The 20817-nt window shown below is 35.2% G+C and overlaps 1 protein-coding gene across 1 annotated transcript in view; it reads right to left on the bottom strand.

The window, feature by feature from the left end:
* Positions 1-3839: 3839 nt before the first annotated feature.
* Positions 3840-20817, bottom strand: part of LOC137396359 (uncharacterized) — a 55855-nt gene continuing 38877 nt past the window's right edge. The window contains exons 5-12 of the mRNA XM_068082597.1: positions 16597-16779; positions 14176-14294; positions 13318-13465; positions 12538-12619; positions 12230-12399; positions 11771-11929; positions 9631-9666; positions 3840-5622 (exon numbers count right to left, since the gene is read on the bottom strand). Of these exons, the coding sequence (XP_067938698.1) occupies positions 5465-5622; positions 9631-9666; positions 11771-11929; positions 12230-12399; positions 12538-12619; positions 13318-13465; positions 14176-14294; positions 16597-16779 (1055 nt within the window). The 3' untranslated portion in view covers positions 3840-5464. The remainder of the gene's footprint in view (positions 5623-9630; positions 9667-11770; positions 11930-12229; positions 12400-12537; positions 12620-13317; positions 13466-14175; positions 14295-16596; positions 16780-20817) is intronic.

Genomic DNA, 20817 nt, shown 5'->3' on the forward strand with positions numbered 1-20817 from the left:
ACTAGTATTAGAGGTAAAGAGGAGCTGTAAAAGGCCGTGATGAGCATACAATCAGCTTCCCTGTGGGACTCAGCAAGAATGATGAAGAAAGTGTTAGTCATTAGCTGGTTGTTCTAACCCGATTCCAAACATCAACAAGCAGCTAATTACCAATTTGAGTGTTCAAGTAAAAGTGGTAATAATGATAAGTATTTGACTCATGTTTGTTACTAGGCTGTTATTATGTCCATGTATCAGAACTAAATATCATCACCAAAAATAAAAGTATCAGATTAAAGGTGCCAAATAATTATAAAGTGTTACCTCAATGTAAGTATCATTAGACATAGTGTTAAACGTCTCCCTGACAACATGTTAGCTCAGTAATCCTACAACAATAGGCAGATTATTAGTAAGAATGCAGGTTACTCTTGGTGAGTTGTTAGACAGAGAGCCTTGCAGGTATAAGTCTACTATGCCTTAGTTTCTTTCAGCGAGCATCCAGAACTGAGTGTTGTTCTTTATAAAAGAGTTGTAATTGACTGATAGCTAGCAAAATGACATGCTTTACTCATCCTAAAGCAACAAAGTCTAATTAAATCAGACATGTGAGACTATTTCATGTATTTTTATGGTCAATTATTCACGTATCATGCCAGTTGAATTTTAAAGATGCAATGAGAATTGTTGGTAGCAGAACTAGCCAATTAGACTATAAACAGTGCAATTGTACTTTCAACAAATTCTCTAAGTTTGTCATAAAAGGGTCTGACGGCAGAACCATTTTATAAATTTTTACCATTTATTCTATAGAACTGCATAGAATGTTTAAGTAATTTCTATCTTCTGCTGGAACAAAGTCACCCTCTTGACAGGAAGTAAATGGTATCCAATGAGCAAAAAAAGGTCAAGACATACATTTCAATCCAGGTGCAGTGGCTGGCCAATAGATAGGTTTGTTCATTCTCGCACTCTAGATGCTGCCACTGTGCATCACTGGAATAGCTTAGCGCTTCTACATATGTTATTTTGGTTCTGCAAGGATGTCCAGTTAACCCTCCCCATATGTATGAGGGTTGATGGCTTAGTCACCGTCAGCCCGACCCATGTACAGGTGGTGCTGGATTACATGTGTTACTCGTAAGAGGGTAATATAGCCTGGCATGACCTTAACTCAACCTAAACTCAAAGTTTGAAAGCTTAATACAAAACTTGGACAATGCTCATAAAGCTTTATACAAAGCTCAAAAAAATTAATGCAATTAAAAATGTACTGTTTTCTCCATATAATTTGTAGCCAAAGTCTTGGTAGAAGTTTGGTTATAGATTGTACATTAATTATTAGCTAAAAGGTTAAGCTTTTCTCCCAGTATATAAACGAGTGCCTCCTGTGGAATTTCAGCCGTTCATGTATTGCTAAATAATTTCTCTCCAAAGTATCGATTTCTATTGATACAAAAACCATTTGATATCCTTATTAGAAAGTTTGGGAAATCAGCAAAGTTTACCACAGCTAAAAATACTTGTGTAATTAAGAATAATAAGACATAATTTATTGTCTGACTCTAGCATGTCAGTGTGTCTGACGCTAGCGTGTCAGTGTGTCTAACTCTAGCGTGTCAGTGTGTCTAACTCTAGCATGTCAGTGTGTTTAACTCTAGCCTGTCAGTGTGTCTAACTCTAGCATGCCAGTGTGTCTAACTCTAGCATGTCAGTGTGTCTGACGCAAGCATGTCGGTGTGTCTGGCTCTAGCGTGTCAGTGTGTCTGACTTTAGCATGTCAGTGTTTCTGACTCTAGCATGTCAGTGTGTCTAACTCTAGCATGCCAGTGTGTCTAACTCTAGCATGTCAGTGTGTCTGACGCAAGCATGTCGGTGTGTCTGGCTCTAGCGTGTCAGTGTGTCTGACTTTAGCATGTCAGTGTTTCTGACTCTAGCATGTCAGTGTGTCTAACTCTAGCATGTCAGTGTGTCTGACGCTAGCATGTCAGTGTGTCTGACTCTAGCATGTCAGTGTGTCTAACTCTAGCATGTCAGTGTGTCTGACTCTAGCATGTCAGTGCATTCTGCGTACCTGGCTAGCTAGATAATATTGGTTTGCTTATCATAATAGTATTTACTACATCTGTTAACAGCTGCTCACCAAAAGTCAGTGAGTAGTATAATGAAGCAGAGAGTATTACTTCCTGTACAGAGGTTCGACTCCATCATGGTAGTATCAACCTGCTAATATAACTGCTTATGATATTGCTAATGGCTGTATGGGTACAGAAGGATTAACTTTTGTTATATAAAAGACAGTCAGCCTTATGTTCACCCTAGACTATGTTTGTCAGCTCACTCTCGAGTCTGTTTGAGTGGCTATTTGTTAGCCCTTGAAGTTGTCTACCTCTTCTAATAAAACTACTTCCTGTAGTAAAGCAGGGAGTAGTGAGTTATCACTTGCATGCATAAAATACTCTATGGTGCAATAGATGAACCAATGGGTGCAAATCTTTAGCATAAATCAGAACATGAAACAGTCGAGTCACTGAAATCTTTGTATATCATCTCGATTACCTCTGTTGCTACTAAAAGAATATGCTGGACTCAGCGTGAACATCATTCCCAGCAGTGATCTTAAAACTCCTACGTCTTCTGTGAGCAGAAGAAACTTATTTAGTTTTAAGTAGCACGAATTGTAATTCAATTTTAGCTAATGTCTGTATATTAGTTACAGTGCAAAATAAGTTACGATCATCACATTTGCTTACATTTCCAAGGAGTTATCAACTTGTTCCCATAACAGAACTCAATAGACATCTTGGCACACATGGGAGTGTTTGTTAAGAAAAAACTTCTCTGAACAAATTTGTCAGACAATATATAGACACACACGCTTCAGCTATTTTAGAAGATACTAAATTGCAAATTGATCTAGATAGCTCGACACTCACCGTCCTCCGCATATAAGGAACATCCAGTAAACTTTAGGCAGTCTTCAATGCAGGCTCATGCTATCAACTACATTAGCAATGTGATTAGATAAGAGAAATGCCACTCAGTTTCCTTATAGGTAAGTACTTCCTCCTACACCGTTATGTTCTTATGAGTCAAGGCAAATGCAATCTCCATGCAATTCAGCACATTGGATGTGCCTACTGCTAGTGTTTATATGTATGAATATGTTTATAGCTGTAACCAATGACGGTTAGTTGTGGTTACTATCTTATCTTACCGAGAGCAAACATGAGTGCTATGAGAGAATATTCCTAAGGAACAGAACTGATAAGTACCCCTAACCAATAGCCTACCATAGCGGATATGACCCTACCGATCTCTTACTACTAGCTAATGACGGTACCTATTTGATCTCTACTATAGAAAGTATGACCCAACCGTGTTTTCTACTTGCCAGCTAATAGAGGTACCTAGGGGATGTCTACCATAGAGTATATGACCCTACCCTATCTCCTACTATTAGCTAATAGATGTTACTAATTGATGTCTACCATAGAGAATGTGACTACCCTATCTCCTGCTACTAGCTAGTAAATGTACCTAGGGGATGTCTACCATAGAAAATATGACCCTACCCTACCTTCTACTTCCAGCTAATAGAGGTACCTAGTTTATGTCTACCATAGAGGATATAACCCTACCTTACCTCCTACTACTAGCTAAGTTAAATACCCAGACTGAACTCTCTTTTCCCTAGCTTGTGTTATCAGCTGAGCCATCGAACACGTAAGGCTAATAAAACTTAAGTCTTACATTTAAACTAAAGTATAAATTTACAGCATTTTATTATTGAACTGACAAAAATAGGTATTTTTAAAGAAGCAGAAACATAACCTGGCTCTGATAAATGTCGAGAAACGTATAGTATACTATATAAAATATAATATTTTCATGATCGTATACAATTGTACGTTACGACTCCGGGAACATTGAGACGATCGAGTTAAATGATGGTGATTCCAACTAGTGAAACACCTGCCATCCATTTGGATAACTTCAACAATCGTTGTCTTTGAAGCTTTTAGAAAAATGGTCACCGTGTTGCAATGTACTGTAGTTGTAGATTTCCTGGAACACAAGCTAGTTGTGGAAAAAAATTGGAGAGTTTGGTGGCCAGTCCAACCCAATGCAGTGTTTCTCGGACCAAACAGACAACCTCGATGTCATTTCATGCATTAAATCATTTTATTAGTTGATGACTTTTTGAATGCGTATAAATAGACCCTGTCTATCCTTTCTAAATAACAGATCAATGTTATTATTAATATACATGTATATAACAATTATATATATATAACATATATAACAATTGAAAATATTATCAGACAGACAGCTGAGTTCAGAATAGTAGGGTATTTAACCACTCTGAGGGCTGACGTGATTGGGACTCCACATGACTTAAAGCAGAAATTAATATTGTATATTTTAATAAAATAACTACTATTAGTAGTGTGATACATTACTAGCAAGATATAAGATTGTATAGTCACACAGATTAATGATAGAGCTGAACAACAAATAAGACCCGTATTTTATAATTTCTCTTCAAGGTTGACTTGAAACAAAATTCACATTACAGTTATTTGGTATCAAAAAGATTCACCATGTCTTACTCTGTTGTGTTGTAGGTGCAAAATATGTGGGAATGCGATTACAAGCTCTTAAAAGCTAAAAAAACGAACGGTTAATCGCAGCCACACGAGACCGCCGTAGTTTGGATTCTCTTTCCAAAACTGCTGAAATGGGACGTAGTTACAAAATGGTTTCTGTTTACACTTTCATGCAACCTTATTCGTCGAAATATTTTCACAAATATACTTCACGCATTCAATAAAACCATGTCTATTGTTCTTACGCGCGTCTGTTTTATCATCATTGTAATGCTGTCACTTTTAGCACTGATATCTCTTATAACTTACCGTAAAAATTCGTTTAATTTTTTAACCTTAACTCGAAGGAGTACATATCATTGTATGATAATCATGACGAGCCTGTTGGTCACCTGTGACAATCGAAAAGTGCTGCAGAAAATATTTGCGAAGTATTGGGTCACATGATCAGATTACGACTTGACGATTAGATCAAGCAGAAACAAAACTGTAAAGTAGCGAGCATCTATATTTGATACTGGGTCTTCAGTAAAACCCAAAGTGTTTGTCATAAACTAATGCCACAATAAGTTTTATATCAAACTTTTTATTGGCCTTTCAATTCACGTGAGAACATCACATGACAAGACAATAATCAAATGTAATTACTATGTCAGAGAAATAAACAGATTCCAATATACGGCGACTTTTTGTTTTTGAGCTTTTAAGAGCTTGTAATCACACATATTTGGCACCTACAACACAACAGAGTAAAACATGGCGAATCTTTTGATACCAAATAACTGTAATGTGAATTTTGTTGCAAGCCAATCTTTAACATAAGACAGAATTAATACTTCGCAATACTGCTGGTCAGATGGCACAGGAAAGGGAGCCTAACGAGATTGCTTTGAAAGAGGCACATCAGCCTGGTCTTCCATTTTAGTAGTTGAGTTGGCTTTTCGTTTATTTGAGTGGAAGTAAATGACTATTCCCACGATAACAGCAATAACCACAACACCTCCAACTGCGATCAGCGCGACAATCCAAACAGCTGTAAAAGAATATCATTATTAAACCACCATATATGAAAATGATAATCTACTGAGATATGTACTTTGTATCTCAAAACGTCATATGTAAGAACAGATATGCTCATGAGATTGCAATGCAGGTCATTTAATTTGTTCCACAGTTTAAAATTTGATGGCAAGTATTCAGATAAGTAAGAAACTAAACAACCAAAAGAGCATTCTATAACTACACTTTGGGTGAGTTAGAGATCGATAAATTAAGGTATAGCCTTAGTGATACAAGAGGTGGAGAGATGGAAGTAGGGGACTTATAAGGGGTTTGGAGATATTATAAGTTTCAAGCTTCCTTTTCTCACATAACTTTTACTTTCTTACACGGAATGACTAGACTCTATAATAACTTCCTCATAAAGAATTAATCCCAAGATGTTTACTCACATATTTCTGCAATTTCTATCATTTATCTTCTAAGAAGGTAGTGCTTTCTGCAACTTCTCACACTAGCCATCCAAATATGCACACTTTAAAATCATGAAGGGCAATTTATGAAGCTTAGTTCAAATCATATTAGGATCGCGGAATCAAGCTACTAGTAGGAGAGTTAAGTACATATATATATACATGTATATATACATGTATATATACATGTATATATACATGTATATATACATGTATATATATACATATATATATATATATATATATATATACATATGTATATATATATATGTATATATAGGCTATAGTATATATGAGTAGCTCTATGAGTTAGTATATATATACTAACTCATACAGCTACAAAAAAACCTTGAGTGGCAAGCATCAGAAACTAGTTAGAATGTGGAGTCAGAGATTTGATTAAATCTCTTCAGATATTTGAGTGATCACAAGTTGAGGTCAAACGTGTACAGCTAAGAGATCGTGTCCTGACTATAGATGCACACTACTGTTTTTGAATGAGTGTACAATCAAATTTTATTTATAATTGCCTTAAAATCTGTGCTTTCCTAATTGAAATATAAATTTGAACAACTATTTGAATCTGCATTTCCACCGGTTTCTAACATACACCACTCGAAGCATCACAACTTTAGAATTAGGTGACCAAACTAAATACTAAAGTAGTTGAAATCATAAGCTAGGTACATAAGCTAGGTACATAAGCTAGGTACATAAGCTAGGTACATAAGCTAAGTAAGTCAGGCTTGAACTAGCCTGGTTAGAGAAGTTGCACAAAGGTAGAGAAAGTAGTAGTGTGAAAGGAAGAGAGAAACGATAGCGTGTCAGAGATAATAAAGAGAAGAATTGAGAGAAAGACGAGTAGAGGTCGACACAATTAAGGACGATAAGAATTCCACAGTGAAACACTGATAACAAAGCCGATGTTTGTAGATAATTGATAAAAATTGAGATTAAGTGAGAAACTTCTAAGATGTATTAAACTCTTGGCGACAGTGAAGCGCATAGATATGACCAAGGAGCTCTGGAGTGGGTGTAATAGCATGCATCGCAACAAGCCATTTTTAACATTACAAATGTGGAATGGTAAAAAAAATTCAAAACAAACTTAGTAATATAAAGAAAATATACAAATGGGCTAATAGGTTAGTTGGCATCCACTGGAAAGAACAGCTATTAAGGACACAGGGGCATTCGGTAAGAACAATGGGAAATCAATCACTTCCATTTATGAATCACACAAATTCAAGCTTAAACAGATGCATTTTTAACAATGGAAAAGAGCTCAAGTCATACAAAAGTTTAATAACATATTTTGAAGATATTTTATACAGCTCCAAAATATTATGAAAAGTTAAATATGAAAAAAAATGTAAACAAATTGACTGAGCAAAAGGGCGGATGCAAATCTGAGTCGTTAAAACTTTGAAGAGCAAAGGTGGGTCATGACTTTTTTTTCACAGTTTCATCTCAGACGAGTTTTCGTGGTATTGACTAAAGGCTTTAAAAAACAACAGTGGAATCTCTACATAAAAAATAAACTACTGTAATTTGCTCCGGAAGTCCTTTCGCAAGTGGAAAGATGTCATAACAAGAGACCGATTTTGCCATGTAAACACTTAATCTGTTCCAAGTGCCAACAAAACTCAGAAATAACATTTGTTAAATAATATGACATTAAATTAAAACCCGTAACAAATACATGTTGGAATTACATTACTACATAATAAATAGAAAGTGTACATAAAAAAAGGACGAAAAAACAACGAATAAAAACTCCGAGCAGTAGGTTTGTTTACTTTTGGCGTATAGCCATTAAGCAAAGATTGCGTGAAGTAGGAGAATGGTCAGAAGACGTGGGTGTCGAATTGTTGCTTTTTTGCTCAAGATAAATGTTTTTAAAAGCATAAGTAGAAAGATTTATTTACATTAGTTCATACTAAAAAACTACATCATACAAAATATCCAGTAAGTAAACTGACTGAGTTGAACACGCTGCACATCATGACTTCAGTAAGTCATGACATCACGTTGACATCATGCACATCAGTAAGTATAATGTACATGATGTACATCATACTTACTGGACACGCTGTATGTCATACTTACAGGACACGCTGTATGTCATACTTACAGGACACGCTGTACGTCATACTTACAGGACATGCTGTACTTCATACTTACGGGACATGCTGTATGTTATACTTACAGGACACGCTGTATGTCATACTAGCAGGACATGTTGTATGTCATACTTACAGGACACGCTGTACGTCATACTTACTGGACACGCTGTACGTCATACTTACAGGACACGCTGTATTTTATACTTACAGAACACGATGTACGTCATACTTACAGGGCACGCTGTATGTCATACTTACAGGACACGCTGTATGTCATACTTACAGGACACGATGTATGTCATACTTACAGGACATGCTGTATGTCATACTTACAGGACACGCTGTACGTCACACTTACAGGGCAACTGTACACCATACTTACGGGTCACGCTGTATGTCATATTTACAGGTCACGTTGTATGTCATACTTACCGGACAAGCTGTATGTCACACTTACAGGACACGCTGTATGTAATACTTACAGGACACACTGTATGTCATACTTACAGGACTCGCTGTATGTCATACTTAAAGGACACACTGTATGTCATACTTACTGGACACTCTGTACGTCATACTTACAGGACATGCTGTATGCCATACTTACTGGACACCCTGTACGTCATACTTACAGGACACGCTGTATGTCATACTTACGGGACACGCTGTACGTCCTACTTACAAAAAGCAAATAGGCCCAGACCTGATACAAACAAATGGACTAAAAAATGAAATACCTTTCAACTATTTATATCTAGAAATATCCCCTGCAAATAGAAGTAAAGTGTCTGCCAAAAGACATTTCATAAGATGAAAATTTCATAAGTACAAGCTCAAATGTACATATGAGCGAAACGAAGATGCGAGTCGGTCAGAATTGGTAGTCTAATAATGAGAATGAGAGAGAATGTGAATAACTATGGAAGCTGATGGCATCAGAGTAGAGCTTGGCTAAGAGATTGGGAGAATGGAGATGTAGATAAACAAGAAGATAAACAAGAGACATAGACAACATAGAATTATGAGAGAGGTTATAATTTATGAATAAAGAAAGAAGAATTAGCCCTGATAATATATAAAAACTGACCACATATTGACCTCTTATACACACAAATATCACACCGATATTGGCTACAATAGGATACTTGTTCAGCATATAGACATAACAGAGGACTTGTACAAGTTATAGCTACCTTATAAAACATCAAATAACAGTGATGGTACATAAGCTTGGCATAAAACCTGCCATCTGTGACCATAGTCAACAAGTTTTCTGCCATGGCGGAAACCTAGATATGTACTCTGTTCAGCAAAACACTTGACAGCAAACTATACTTTATATTAGAAACTCATACATTTGTCTAGCCTCTTCACTGAAAACCCCTAAACCTGTTACAATTTAAATTCATTAACAATTCAACTTCAAAATGATTTTATGCTCACCTAATCCATCTGTTTCTCCATTAGCCGATGTACTACCTAAAACAATATATGATCTGCATATCAATCACTGATTTAAGATTATCTATAATGATACAGAAAGTGGAGGTCTTCCAATCAATGTTGTTCCCTAAAATATTTACCATATACAGTGTATATGCATTCATATATTAGCCCATATCACCAAATTTGAAAAACTGACCCAAAAAAGAGGACTTTTCAACAACTCCCATATAAGCTGACACTCAAACATTGCACCTGCTGTTTGTTATAATCACAACTGAGGATTGATCTGTAATACCTTGATTAAAGGTATGACAGATGAACATTTCACAAAGGTCTGACACTATAAGACCACATATATGTACTCTCAATAAGACCCTGGGTATACACTCTCAATAAGGCCCTGGATATGCATTCTCAATAAAGCCCTGGGTATACACTCTCAATAAGACCCTGGATATACACTCTCAATAAGGCCCTGAATATACACTCTCAATAAGACCATGGATATATATACTCGCAATAAGATCCTGTATATGTACTCTCAATAAGACCCTGGATATATACTATCTATAAGACCCTGGATATGCACTCTCAAATAAGCCGTGGATTTGTACTCTCAATAAGACCCTAGATATGTACTCTGAATAAGACCCTGGATATGCACTCTGAATAAAACCCTGTATATGTACTCTCAATAAGACCCTGGATATGTATTCTCAATAAGACCCTTCAGACCGTAAAGCCTGTATTTGAATGCCACCTCTATCTGAGCGCCACATCTATTTGAGCGATACTATTTGACATTCACACTCTTCATGAACTCATAATAGCAAGCAATTAGTACAAAAGTGCCCACAAAACCGTACTAATAATGACTTGATTACATTAATAACAATTAATTTGTTCATCGTTTCTGTCCGTATCAAAGTACGTTTTCCCACTTCAAGTCTTCAAGTTCTTTCATTAAAAACTTTGATTGCCGAACCATAGAAATAACTGGTAGCTGTATCAGGTTAAATAAGGAGTTCATTTTTAACGCGCCCTTGATACTTTGATGTATGCGAGGAAAGGTTTTTGCATTTATGCTGGAAGATGCGCTAACATTTTGAGGTTATTTTGAATACACACGGTTTCCCTTTATTTGGTCTAAAAGTATCTATTCAAAATGGCCTCATGAAAAAGTTTTGCTCTGCTCAAAAAATTGTTAAGACGCTGATATCAATATCAACTAGTTCAGCAGTGCAGAAGAAGAGTTGAGATCAGAAGGCATTGTGGAAGATATTAGACAACTAAAAGATGTTTTTTTTCATCGAAAACAACAATAAGAAAGCAATCAGTCGAGCAAATAATGCAAATACTTTTGTTTTAAAAATGTGAATAATTGTTTTAAAATGTTAGCTTTTGTCTTTGCACATATTATAATTTTGGTTTACTTATGTCATTTGCTTTTGAACATATATTTGTAACATTTAATAGATTATTATAAAGCTTATAAATTTGCAGATTTATGGCATTTTATTTGATAGTTTGATTGCGGTAATCTGAACTCAGCTTACAATGGATTGACGCTCATAACTATTGTTTTACTGCACATAAGAAGCCAGTTTTGGCTTCGTGCAATCAGTTTGTACACAACCTTGTTAAATAAGTTTAAAAAATGCTTTCAAGTTTAAGCTGAAATGAAGAACTTAAGTTCCTACATACTGCAGTGCAGACTATAAGATCATCGCAGGTTAATTGCGAGCAGTAGATATCAACTGGTAGAGACATGTATCAGCTTCCTCATGCATACTTATTTAAAGATCTATGACAATTTGTAAGTAAGTTAGCAAATTTCACTCATACAGAAGGGTTAATGTTGCACCACCCGAAGGATAGTAAAAAATATAGGCGACATTCGACTCCCTCGTGAATGGGTTGAATTTATCTACACAACATTCTGACAAGGTCTTTGAAAAATACGTCATCCTTTATTTGACCGTCACCTATTATAAAGCGCAGCTTTAAGAGAAGAGTTGAAAAATAGCGTGCCATGGCATTCAAATAAAGGTTTTATGGTGCGTATACTCTTGCATAAAAACCTTGAAAGAAGAAACTTTATATGAGCTATAGCAATGCTGCAATGCTATTTACTTACTCATAAAATTTATGACTTGGAATCCACCGAAAGATTTGTCATAGACAATGTACTGATAATGGTTCACCCACACTCCAGCCGTAATATCAGTAAGTGTACAGTTGGTTCTGTTGCCAATTCTGCTGTAGAGTGGGTTCTCACAAATAGTGGTGAATTCTCCTGAAAAAAGCAAAAACGGTCCAGAGGTTCAGCTCCCACAAAGTATTAGTTAACAAATATTTTCAGTAGAACTAGTTGGTGCGTAGTAGCTGAGTTGGTGGTGAATATCAGTTCTTACTAAGTCAGTATTAGTTAACGAGTATATTCAGTAGAACTAGTCTATTTCATCACCTACTAACATACTAGTCTGCAACTGAACTAGTGACATAAGATCATTAAACCTACTGTATCTCTTATTAACTTGTTAGTTTATAATAAGTAGTTAAACAGTGACTAAAGTGATGTTATTATTAAACTCACCAGTTGTGGTGTCAAGGAAAGAGATTCTATTATTGTTGGTGTCTGTCATTGTAAGAATATTCTTTACTGGACTGGCGCTCATATCACTGTCACCATCAGTAATAACAGTGTTTCCATTGTTATATTGGTACCAAGCCGTTGTGTCGACTTGCTTTTGAGGTTCCCTTGCACTATAAAAAGAAGTAGTCATACAATAGTCACTCTATGTTATGCAGCAGTAAGGTTACAAAGTGAAACCATTTAATCCATTTCTTAGTTAATAACTAATGGAATAGTTTCTACTGTGGAGAAATTGACCATAGTTTTACCTGATAAACCTGACGAATGTCACATTATCAAATGGCTGAGTCCCAGTTGTGTTGAGTCCATCAAGATCATATCTATTAAATCCTGCAATACTAACTGAATGAATCCCACAAACATGATTGGTAGACATTCATATCATTTACTATGTTACAGATTGTTGAGAGAAACAAAACCCCAAACTATAATAGTCCTTCTTCAGTAGGCGACATAAAACACTCAACATGAAATTGAGCAATGTTTTGATAGAAACAGAATAATAGTTGGGTTCTCTTATGAGCCAAACTATTATTCTGTATTCTAAATAATTATACCCGTACGCAAGTATAGGGAAACATCCTTCAGGTGATTTGTAATTTTGGAGTTATCTGCTGTTACATTGTGACCGTTTTCTCGTAAAAAAGTATGGAAGAAATAATGCAAGAATATTCACCAGTTTAGAAAAAAATTCCATGTGACTTTGAAAAACTCGAAAAAAAAACTCATGCGATCATTGCGGAGACATAAGTGACAATTTTTCTTTTTATAGTATGATGCAATTTAATTATTAGTAGCACTTATTTAACACTAGAAACACAGCAAATCTATTAAATAACTGCTAGAAAGAATTATATTACTAACAGCCTAAAAGCAATGGTAAGTAAACAATCAGGCATTTAGAAGAAAATGTGAAAAATTAAAGCATTTACAGATACAGCATAAGCAGATGAAATTAAACAAAGTTCATGTTGTTGAGTTTCTCTTTGTCAAAATAATCTGTAGTCAATAGAGATCTAACCACTTACCATAAGGCACCTTGTTCCATAGATAATGTTCATTTATGATCAACTGTTTTGGGTAGGAGCCTGCTGGCACTGACTCATCATTAACACGTACAACAAGATTTCCAGTGTAATCTGCAGAAGGTTGAGCTCTTCTGTACATGTACAATCCCTGAAAAACATAAGAAGGCTTCTCTAGAACAGCGGCATTAAAATTCAGCCACTGTTAATCACATCATATTGAAGGCAGTAAAGATGCTCATCATTCTTGTGAAGCAATATTATAGAACTGGTTGTATTATTTTGCATGATAGTATGTCCTGAATGGAATATCTATCATGACCTTGAAATTTCATAGATTTACCATTTCTTAGTATTTTAGATATTACAAATAGCAAAACCCTGACCTTGGGTCCACTTTAAATTTAGGATTTTTAACAGGCGATGTAAAACATGAACAAATACTTGTCTAGACAGAAAATTAAGTTTCTTCTCTTCATGGCAAACATTATGAAAATTTATCTTTGTATTTGTCAGTCTCTGACATAACATTCTACAAATGTAGGCCTTTACTCCTCACATTATGATTCATATTATATAAAAATATAAGCCTGCGTTCTTCACTCTATGATATACATTATATAAATGTAGGCCTTTACTCCTCACTCTATGATTCATATTATATAAATATAAGCCTGTAGTCTTCACTCTATGATATACATTATATAAATGTATATAAAATAGAACATTTGATGCAGCTTAATATACTATGTCAAAAGATTGTTTTTATGACTGACTAACCAAACATATCTCAGGATGAACTCACATGAATAATATTATGTTTGTAATGGACTGACCAAACATATCTCAGGATGAACTCACATGAATAACACTGGTTATGTAAATTCTGTCTTTCATCTCATCATAAACCATACCAGATATAGCTGCAATATTTTGTTGTATGTCTAGTGTATGTTTTCCACAGGAATCCCAAGCTTTTCCTAAAATGTAAAAATGTTTACCTATCACCAAAGTCGACCTCCAAATTATGACAACTGAAAACCTGTAAATTGTACAAATAAGCAGCACTTAATCAGGAAAATGGTTGCAAACACAAAAGTAGAAATAATTATCACTCAATATTTTAAATTTCTTTTTCAAATTGTATCAATATTTTATGTTTCTTCAGTATGATGAAACCAGCAGAAAATAAGATCATAATATGCGATTACAAGCTCTTAAAAGCTCAAAAACTAACAGTTAATTGCAGCCATCCCAAAAATGCCGTAGTTTGGAATCTCTTTATTTCGATGACGCATTCAAACTTTGTGGTTATTGTTTTGACACATGATGTTATTGCAAATAGACCTATTAACTATAGTTAATAGGTCTAATAACTATAGTTAATAGGACCTATTAACTATAGTTAATAAGACCTATTAACTATAGTTAATAGGTCTACGTTATCACGTGAAATTAAAGGCTAATAAAAGGCTCAATATAAGACTTCTTGTAGTAAGTATCTACGAAATGTTTATGACAAACACTTTGGGTTCTACCGGAAAGCCCTTATTAAATATAGATGCTCGCTACTTTACGGCTTCGTTTCTGCCTGGGCTAATAGGCTAGTCGTAATCTGACCATGTGACCCTTACTTCCTGCCAAATGGCGCGAATAATTTCTGCAGCATTTTTCGACTATCACAAGGTGACCAACAGGCTCCTCATGTTTATCAGAGGATGATATGTACTCCTTCAAGCTAAGGTTAAAAAATTAAACGAATTTCTATGGTAGGTTTTGATATATCCGTGCTCAAAGTGACAGCATTACAATGATGATGAAATAAACGCATAAGGACAATAGACATGGTTTTATTGAATGTGAAAACTATATTTGTGAAAATATTTCGAAGAATGAGGTTGCATGAAAGTGTAAACAGAAGCCATCGTGTTCAAATACGTCCTATTTAAGTCATTTTGGAAAGGGATTCCAATCTACGGCGTTTTCGAGATGGCTGCAATTAAGTGTTTGTTTTTGAGCTTTTAAGAGCTTGTACTGTACTTTTCGGACTATAAACCACACCCCTATATAAGCCGCATCTGCTTCATTTTTCAAAAAACGATAATATAACAATACATAGGCCGCACCTTTGTATAGGCCGCAGAACTCAGGACGGTGCTTTGTAATGCAGCAGCAACTTTGCTATTGAAAACGGAACAGTGCCTAATGGCACTGTTTCGTATTAACCGACACTTTTTAACCTAGTGCCTAACGGAACAGTACCGTTAGGCATTGTTTCGTAATTTCTCTCACCAATAGAGGCACACTAACCGGAGATTCTGGTTAATGCGCCCTAGCGGTGAAAAAAAAGCCACGGAACAGCCGCACCTTTATATAAGCCGCATGGCTCAAATCGTCAGAAAAAGTAGCGGCTAATAGTCCGAAAAGTACGGTAATTACAGTTGTACATATTTTGCACCTACAACACAGCAGAATAAGACATGGTGAATCTTTTGATACCAAATAACTGTAATGTGAATTTTGTTGCAAGTTAACCTTGAACACCAGATTATTAAGTGAGTGATAGAGGTCTCTTACCACCAGATCAATAAGTGAGTGTTAGAGGTCTCTTACCACCAGATTAATAAGTGAGTATTAGGGGTCTCTTACCACCAGATCAATAAGTGAGTGATAAATGTCTCTGATTACCATCAGATCAATGAGTGAGCGATAGAGGTCTCTTAGCATCAGATTTTGGAGTGAGTGTTAGATATCTCTTACCACCAGATTATCGAGTGAGTGATAGAGGTCTCTTACCACCAGATTAATAAATGAGTGATAGAGGTCCGTTACTAGCAGATTAATAAGTGAGTGTTAGAGGTCTCCTAACACCAGATTATTGGGTGAGTGATGGATGTTTTCGTCACCAGATTTGCGAAAGAGTGCTAGAGCCCTCCAACCTGTCCCTCATGGTAAATTAAGTATTAGAAATGTTTTTCTGAGGCCTGATAGTACAAAACGTCATATTCTATTAATTTTCGATAATTGTTGGGTGACGATATGGAAGATTTTAAAGATTACGATACTGAATTGGTATTGGATACAATACATAGACTTGAAGGAAAAGAGTACATAGAGTGTGGATACTGAGATATTCTACTAGTCAACTCTACACTGCTATGAAACTAATGAAATTTGACCTCAAATGCAGCTCCTAATGCAAACTGCTAGATTTTTGTATTATATAACAGTAAACAAACCTGAAGGGATAGTGGTATAATTTTTAGAAGGATAAATACTAACCTAGCACTGTTGTGATTCTTTTAGTGTCTCTATCATATTCCCTGACACAAGAAAATGCATCTACCCACATCATCTTTTTTCCATTAGCAATTTGTTGCAAATAGAATGGATTCTGAATCTTCTGGAGAGCATCCCAGTCATCATTCGGGTCAAGTCTGTTATTAGTGAATGACCCTGCAACCTCTAAAAAACCCACATACAGGTAAGTACTGTAACTCTACTGTATGTACTGAAAAATAATAGACTACAAGAGTAGTGGTTTGACTTTTCTTTTTGCTACAAACCAACTCCAACACTCAAAGACCTTCTATAAAGTTAGTCTATGATGAAAAACTGGCTGAAGGCTGATCAAGCACATGCTGTTCAAACTTTTTTTGATATCTACCTTTGATGGCTCAGATGGTAATGGTCTTTCAATTTGAGGAAAATTGTCTACATTGTGTCACTGCCTTAATTAGACACGGACTGTTCAACATTCTTTTCTAATCTGGATTCTTTCATAAAGGTAAACCAATGAATTGTTTCGGATATACTTTGGTTAATGTTTAAAGGAATTGAGACTTCTCTACTTGCCCTTTTAAGTACGGATTCAATTAATCTTTTAGACATGGATTAATGATGCGGCAACTTTGCAAGATCTTGCTGACTTCTTGAATTGTCTCAACCCTTGAGTAAGCTAACATTTCCAGAAAAAGTGTGTAAGATGCAGGAAATCTACATACTTGATCTGATGAGTATTGTTAATAGAGGTAAATATTCACTACTTCAGAAATAAACTATATACTCTTATCTGATGAGTGGTGTTCAGGAATAAACTATATACTCTTATCTGATGAGTAGTGTTTAGAGATGAACTATATACTCTTATCTGATGAGTAGTGTTGAGAGATGAACTACATACTCTTATCTGATGAGTAGTGTTTAGAGATGAACTAGGCCTATATACTCTTATTTGATGAGTAGTGTTCAGAGATGAACTATATACTCTTATCTGACGAGTAGTGTTTAGAGATAAACTGTATACTCTTATCTGATGAGTAGTGTTTAGAGATGAACTATATACTCTTATCTAATGAGTAGTGTTTAGAGATAAACTATATACTCTTATTTGATGAGTAGTGTTAAGAGATGAACTATATGCTCTTATCTGATGAGTAGTTTTAGAGATTAAACCATAACTGCCACGAACAACTTTTATCGTATTTACTAGGTAAATCAGACATGCTGATTCCGATTTTGTAATCAAAATAAAGATTAGGCCACTAACTTTCAGAGTAATAAAGGATTTTTTATAGCGTTTTAATATCGGTCTCGAAAACAACACGATTGGCATAACAAGCTCCGCCCATAAATACTTGACGTAACCTAGCTTTTTAGGAACAGAAGTTACGTAGAGATGTTTAGACCGATTTAGAATAATAGAGATGGGTGTTTTAAAATCTATTAATATCTAAATCCAGCTTTAAAAATAATATCAGTCTTTTCTGAAAGGTAGATAAGCTATTTAGCATTGCATATTTAAAAAGCGCGATAACAACGCTAGCTCGTGATAAAACCGCGCTTTTTGAGCTCATTTTTCTCGGCGTCCAGCCCATTTAAACGTCATGTAACAAGCTGCAAGCAATTTTAAATAGTTTATATCCCTTTCATAAAAAACTGAAATTATTTTACAGGCTGGATTTAGGTAATAATGGGTTTTAAGACACCCATCTCTATTATTCTAAATCGGACTAAATTTTCCTAACTTCCGTTTCTGAAAAAGCTAGGTTTCGTCACATATTTATAGGCGGAGCTTGTAATGCCGATTGTGTTGTTTTCGAAACGGATATTGAAACGCTTTAAAAAAGCCTAAATGACTTTGAAGGTTAGTGGACTAATCTTTATTTTGAGTACAAAATCGGAATCAGCGTGTCTGATTTACCTAGTAAAAACAATAAAAGTTGTTCGTGACAGTTATGGTTTAACTATATACTCTTATCTGATGAGTAGTGTTTAGAGATGAACTATATACTTTTATCTGATGAGTAGTGTTGAGAGATGAACTATATACTCTTATCTGATGAGTAGTGTTTAGAAATGAACTATATACTCTTATCTGATGACTAGTGTTTGGAGATGAACTATATACTCTTATCTGATGAGTAGTGTTTAGAGATGAATTATATACTGTTATCTGAAGAGCTGTGTTCAGAGACTTTTATCTGATGAGTAGAGACGTTGAGAGATAAGTTCACCAATTTGACTGTTTCCCTATTAACAAACTTGACTACATTGATAAGGTTCCATTTAGACATTTTGCTGACAACACAATTTGGTGCAAACAAATGGTTTGGAGCTGAAGCGGGCATTTTGGTTTGAGCGGATGGCTTCTGATCCTCCAGAATAAAAATCCAATTTTGCTCTTCCCGCAGCAGAGAAGAGCAAATAATCTATAAATTGTTACTGCCTATTCTGTTTTTTAAGGAAATGATTTGATGGTCGTGTGTCAAATAGCCAAGTTTTGCCAGCATAAGAAACAAAATGGTCCATTTCTTAAAACATTTTAAGAACATGAACACCAAAGGTTCAGCTAAATGGCTTGCCATCAGGGTTGGTTCGGTCTAACCGTAAGATTAAACAAAGTGGTTTAAACACGCCAAATAACTGTTTTTATGGTTTTTTCATTTTTTTGTAAAAAAAAACAGTATTTTAAGCTCTTAGTGGTTTCTACATTGTAAAAATGCAATTATATGTAAATATCAGCTGTGAATAGTCATTTGGCACATAGTAGTGAGGCGGTGGTAGAGCCCAAGTTGTAACTAGATGTAATCATTTTCACTTTCAATTGGTTTTATCAAGTGATATGATGAAATATGCAAACCATGTGAAATATACTAATCCCATCATCGTCTCTAATAATGAATGAAAACTTTCTTAAATATGGCCAGTGAGAGAGGATTGTTTATAATTAGAAGTTAAAACAATAAATCCTTTTGGGCAAATGCTTTAAGTTTGCAAACAAATATTTCATTCATTGGGCACAAGCCAAAGTAGTTGAATTGCTAGATTTCAGTTTATTAAGTTTTTTGTGTTTCGAAAAATCAACTCTAGTGTTAACATTTGGGTTTGTCCATTCAAAAGTCAGAAAGACACTGGGCACAGAGAAAGCAGAGAAACTTGTATTTACTTATCGTATGACCAATACCTAAGTACATATTCAGTCACACATTGTATCTACTACTACCCTTACAGATTTACTTATTTACTGATTTTTGCTACAGTTTTAGCAATTGTAGATCATTATGCTCTGCTCTTCACCAACACGCGACTAATCACTGGGATTAAAATTCTTACTTATACATAGAGCTGTATGTTATATATTCACTTTATGTAATAAGATTTCTGCTCTGTATTTCTTCATTCATGTTTGACTAAAGGTTCATTTGGAAATTTCCATGTTTTCTCTCCTTTTTCTCGTAACAACTCCCACAGTACCATCTTTAACTGATGATTCCAGATATGCATGTTCAAGACTCAATCATACATCTATAGTAAGTAATGTTAATTAGACTTGAAATTGCAAAAACCTTGGTCAAATTATATAAACTATAAAAACCGAGTTAAACCAAAAATACCTGGTTTATTTGGAATTTTCATAAAAACTGTGGTTGTTTCCAACTCTACTTGCCGTTGAAAACATTTCTTTTTAGTAGATGTGCCATAGCCGAAATATTCAACTACAAACTAGTGACAGTGCACTAATTATGCCTCGCGCATCCATTCCAAAGCTACATATAAATCTCCATTGGTATAATTTTCGTGTCTTATCTTGACTCCTGCATAACTGATCGAGGCCTGAGTCGAGAAAAGCTTCTGATTATTCAGGATGAACTTGTTGTTATTTTTACTTATCTAGTGAAATGCTTTATTAGCATAAGTGTACTTTATCTGGTCAGCTACGCCGACGCTGCTCCATCCAGAATTACACTCTGCCATTACAGTTGCCATGATTTGATCTGACCATTCCTAAGCATCTACTTGCAAGTTTTTATGCTTTATCCAAGATATTGAATTACCTGCATGAGATATCTGCCAGTCTTTACACCATGTTGTTATGATGTCCTTTGGAGCTGTCATTTTTGTTTTTGACACAAACAGCACAGACTTCATGTTTTTTGCCTTGTATTGTTTCACAGATGTGTCTAGCTGTGAATCTGGCCTACCTGTTTATTAGGCTTAGTC

The sequence above is a fragment of the Watersipora subatra genome, chromosome 5 (assembly GCF_963576615.1).
Source record: "Watersipora subatra chromosome 5, tzWatSuba1.1, whole genome shotgun sequence".
NCBI lineage: Eukaryota > Metazoa > Bryozoa > Gymnolaemata > Cheilostomatida > Watersiporidae > Watersipora > Watersipora subatra.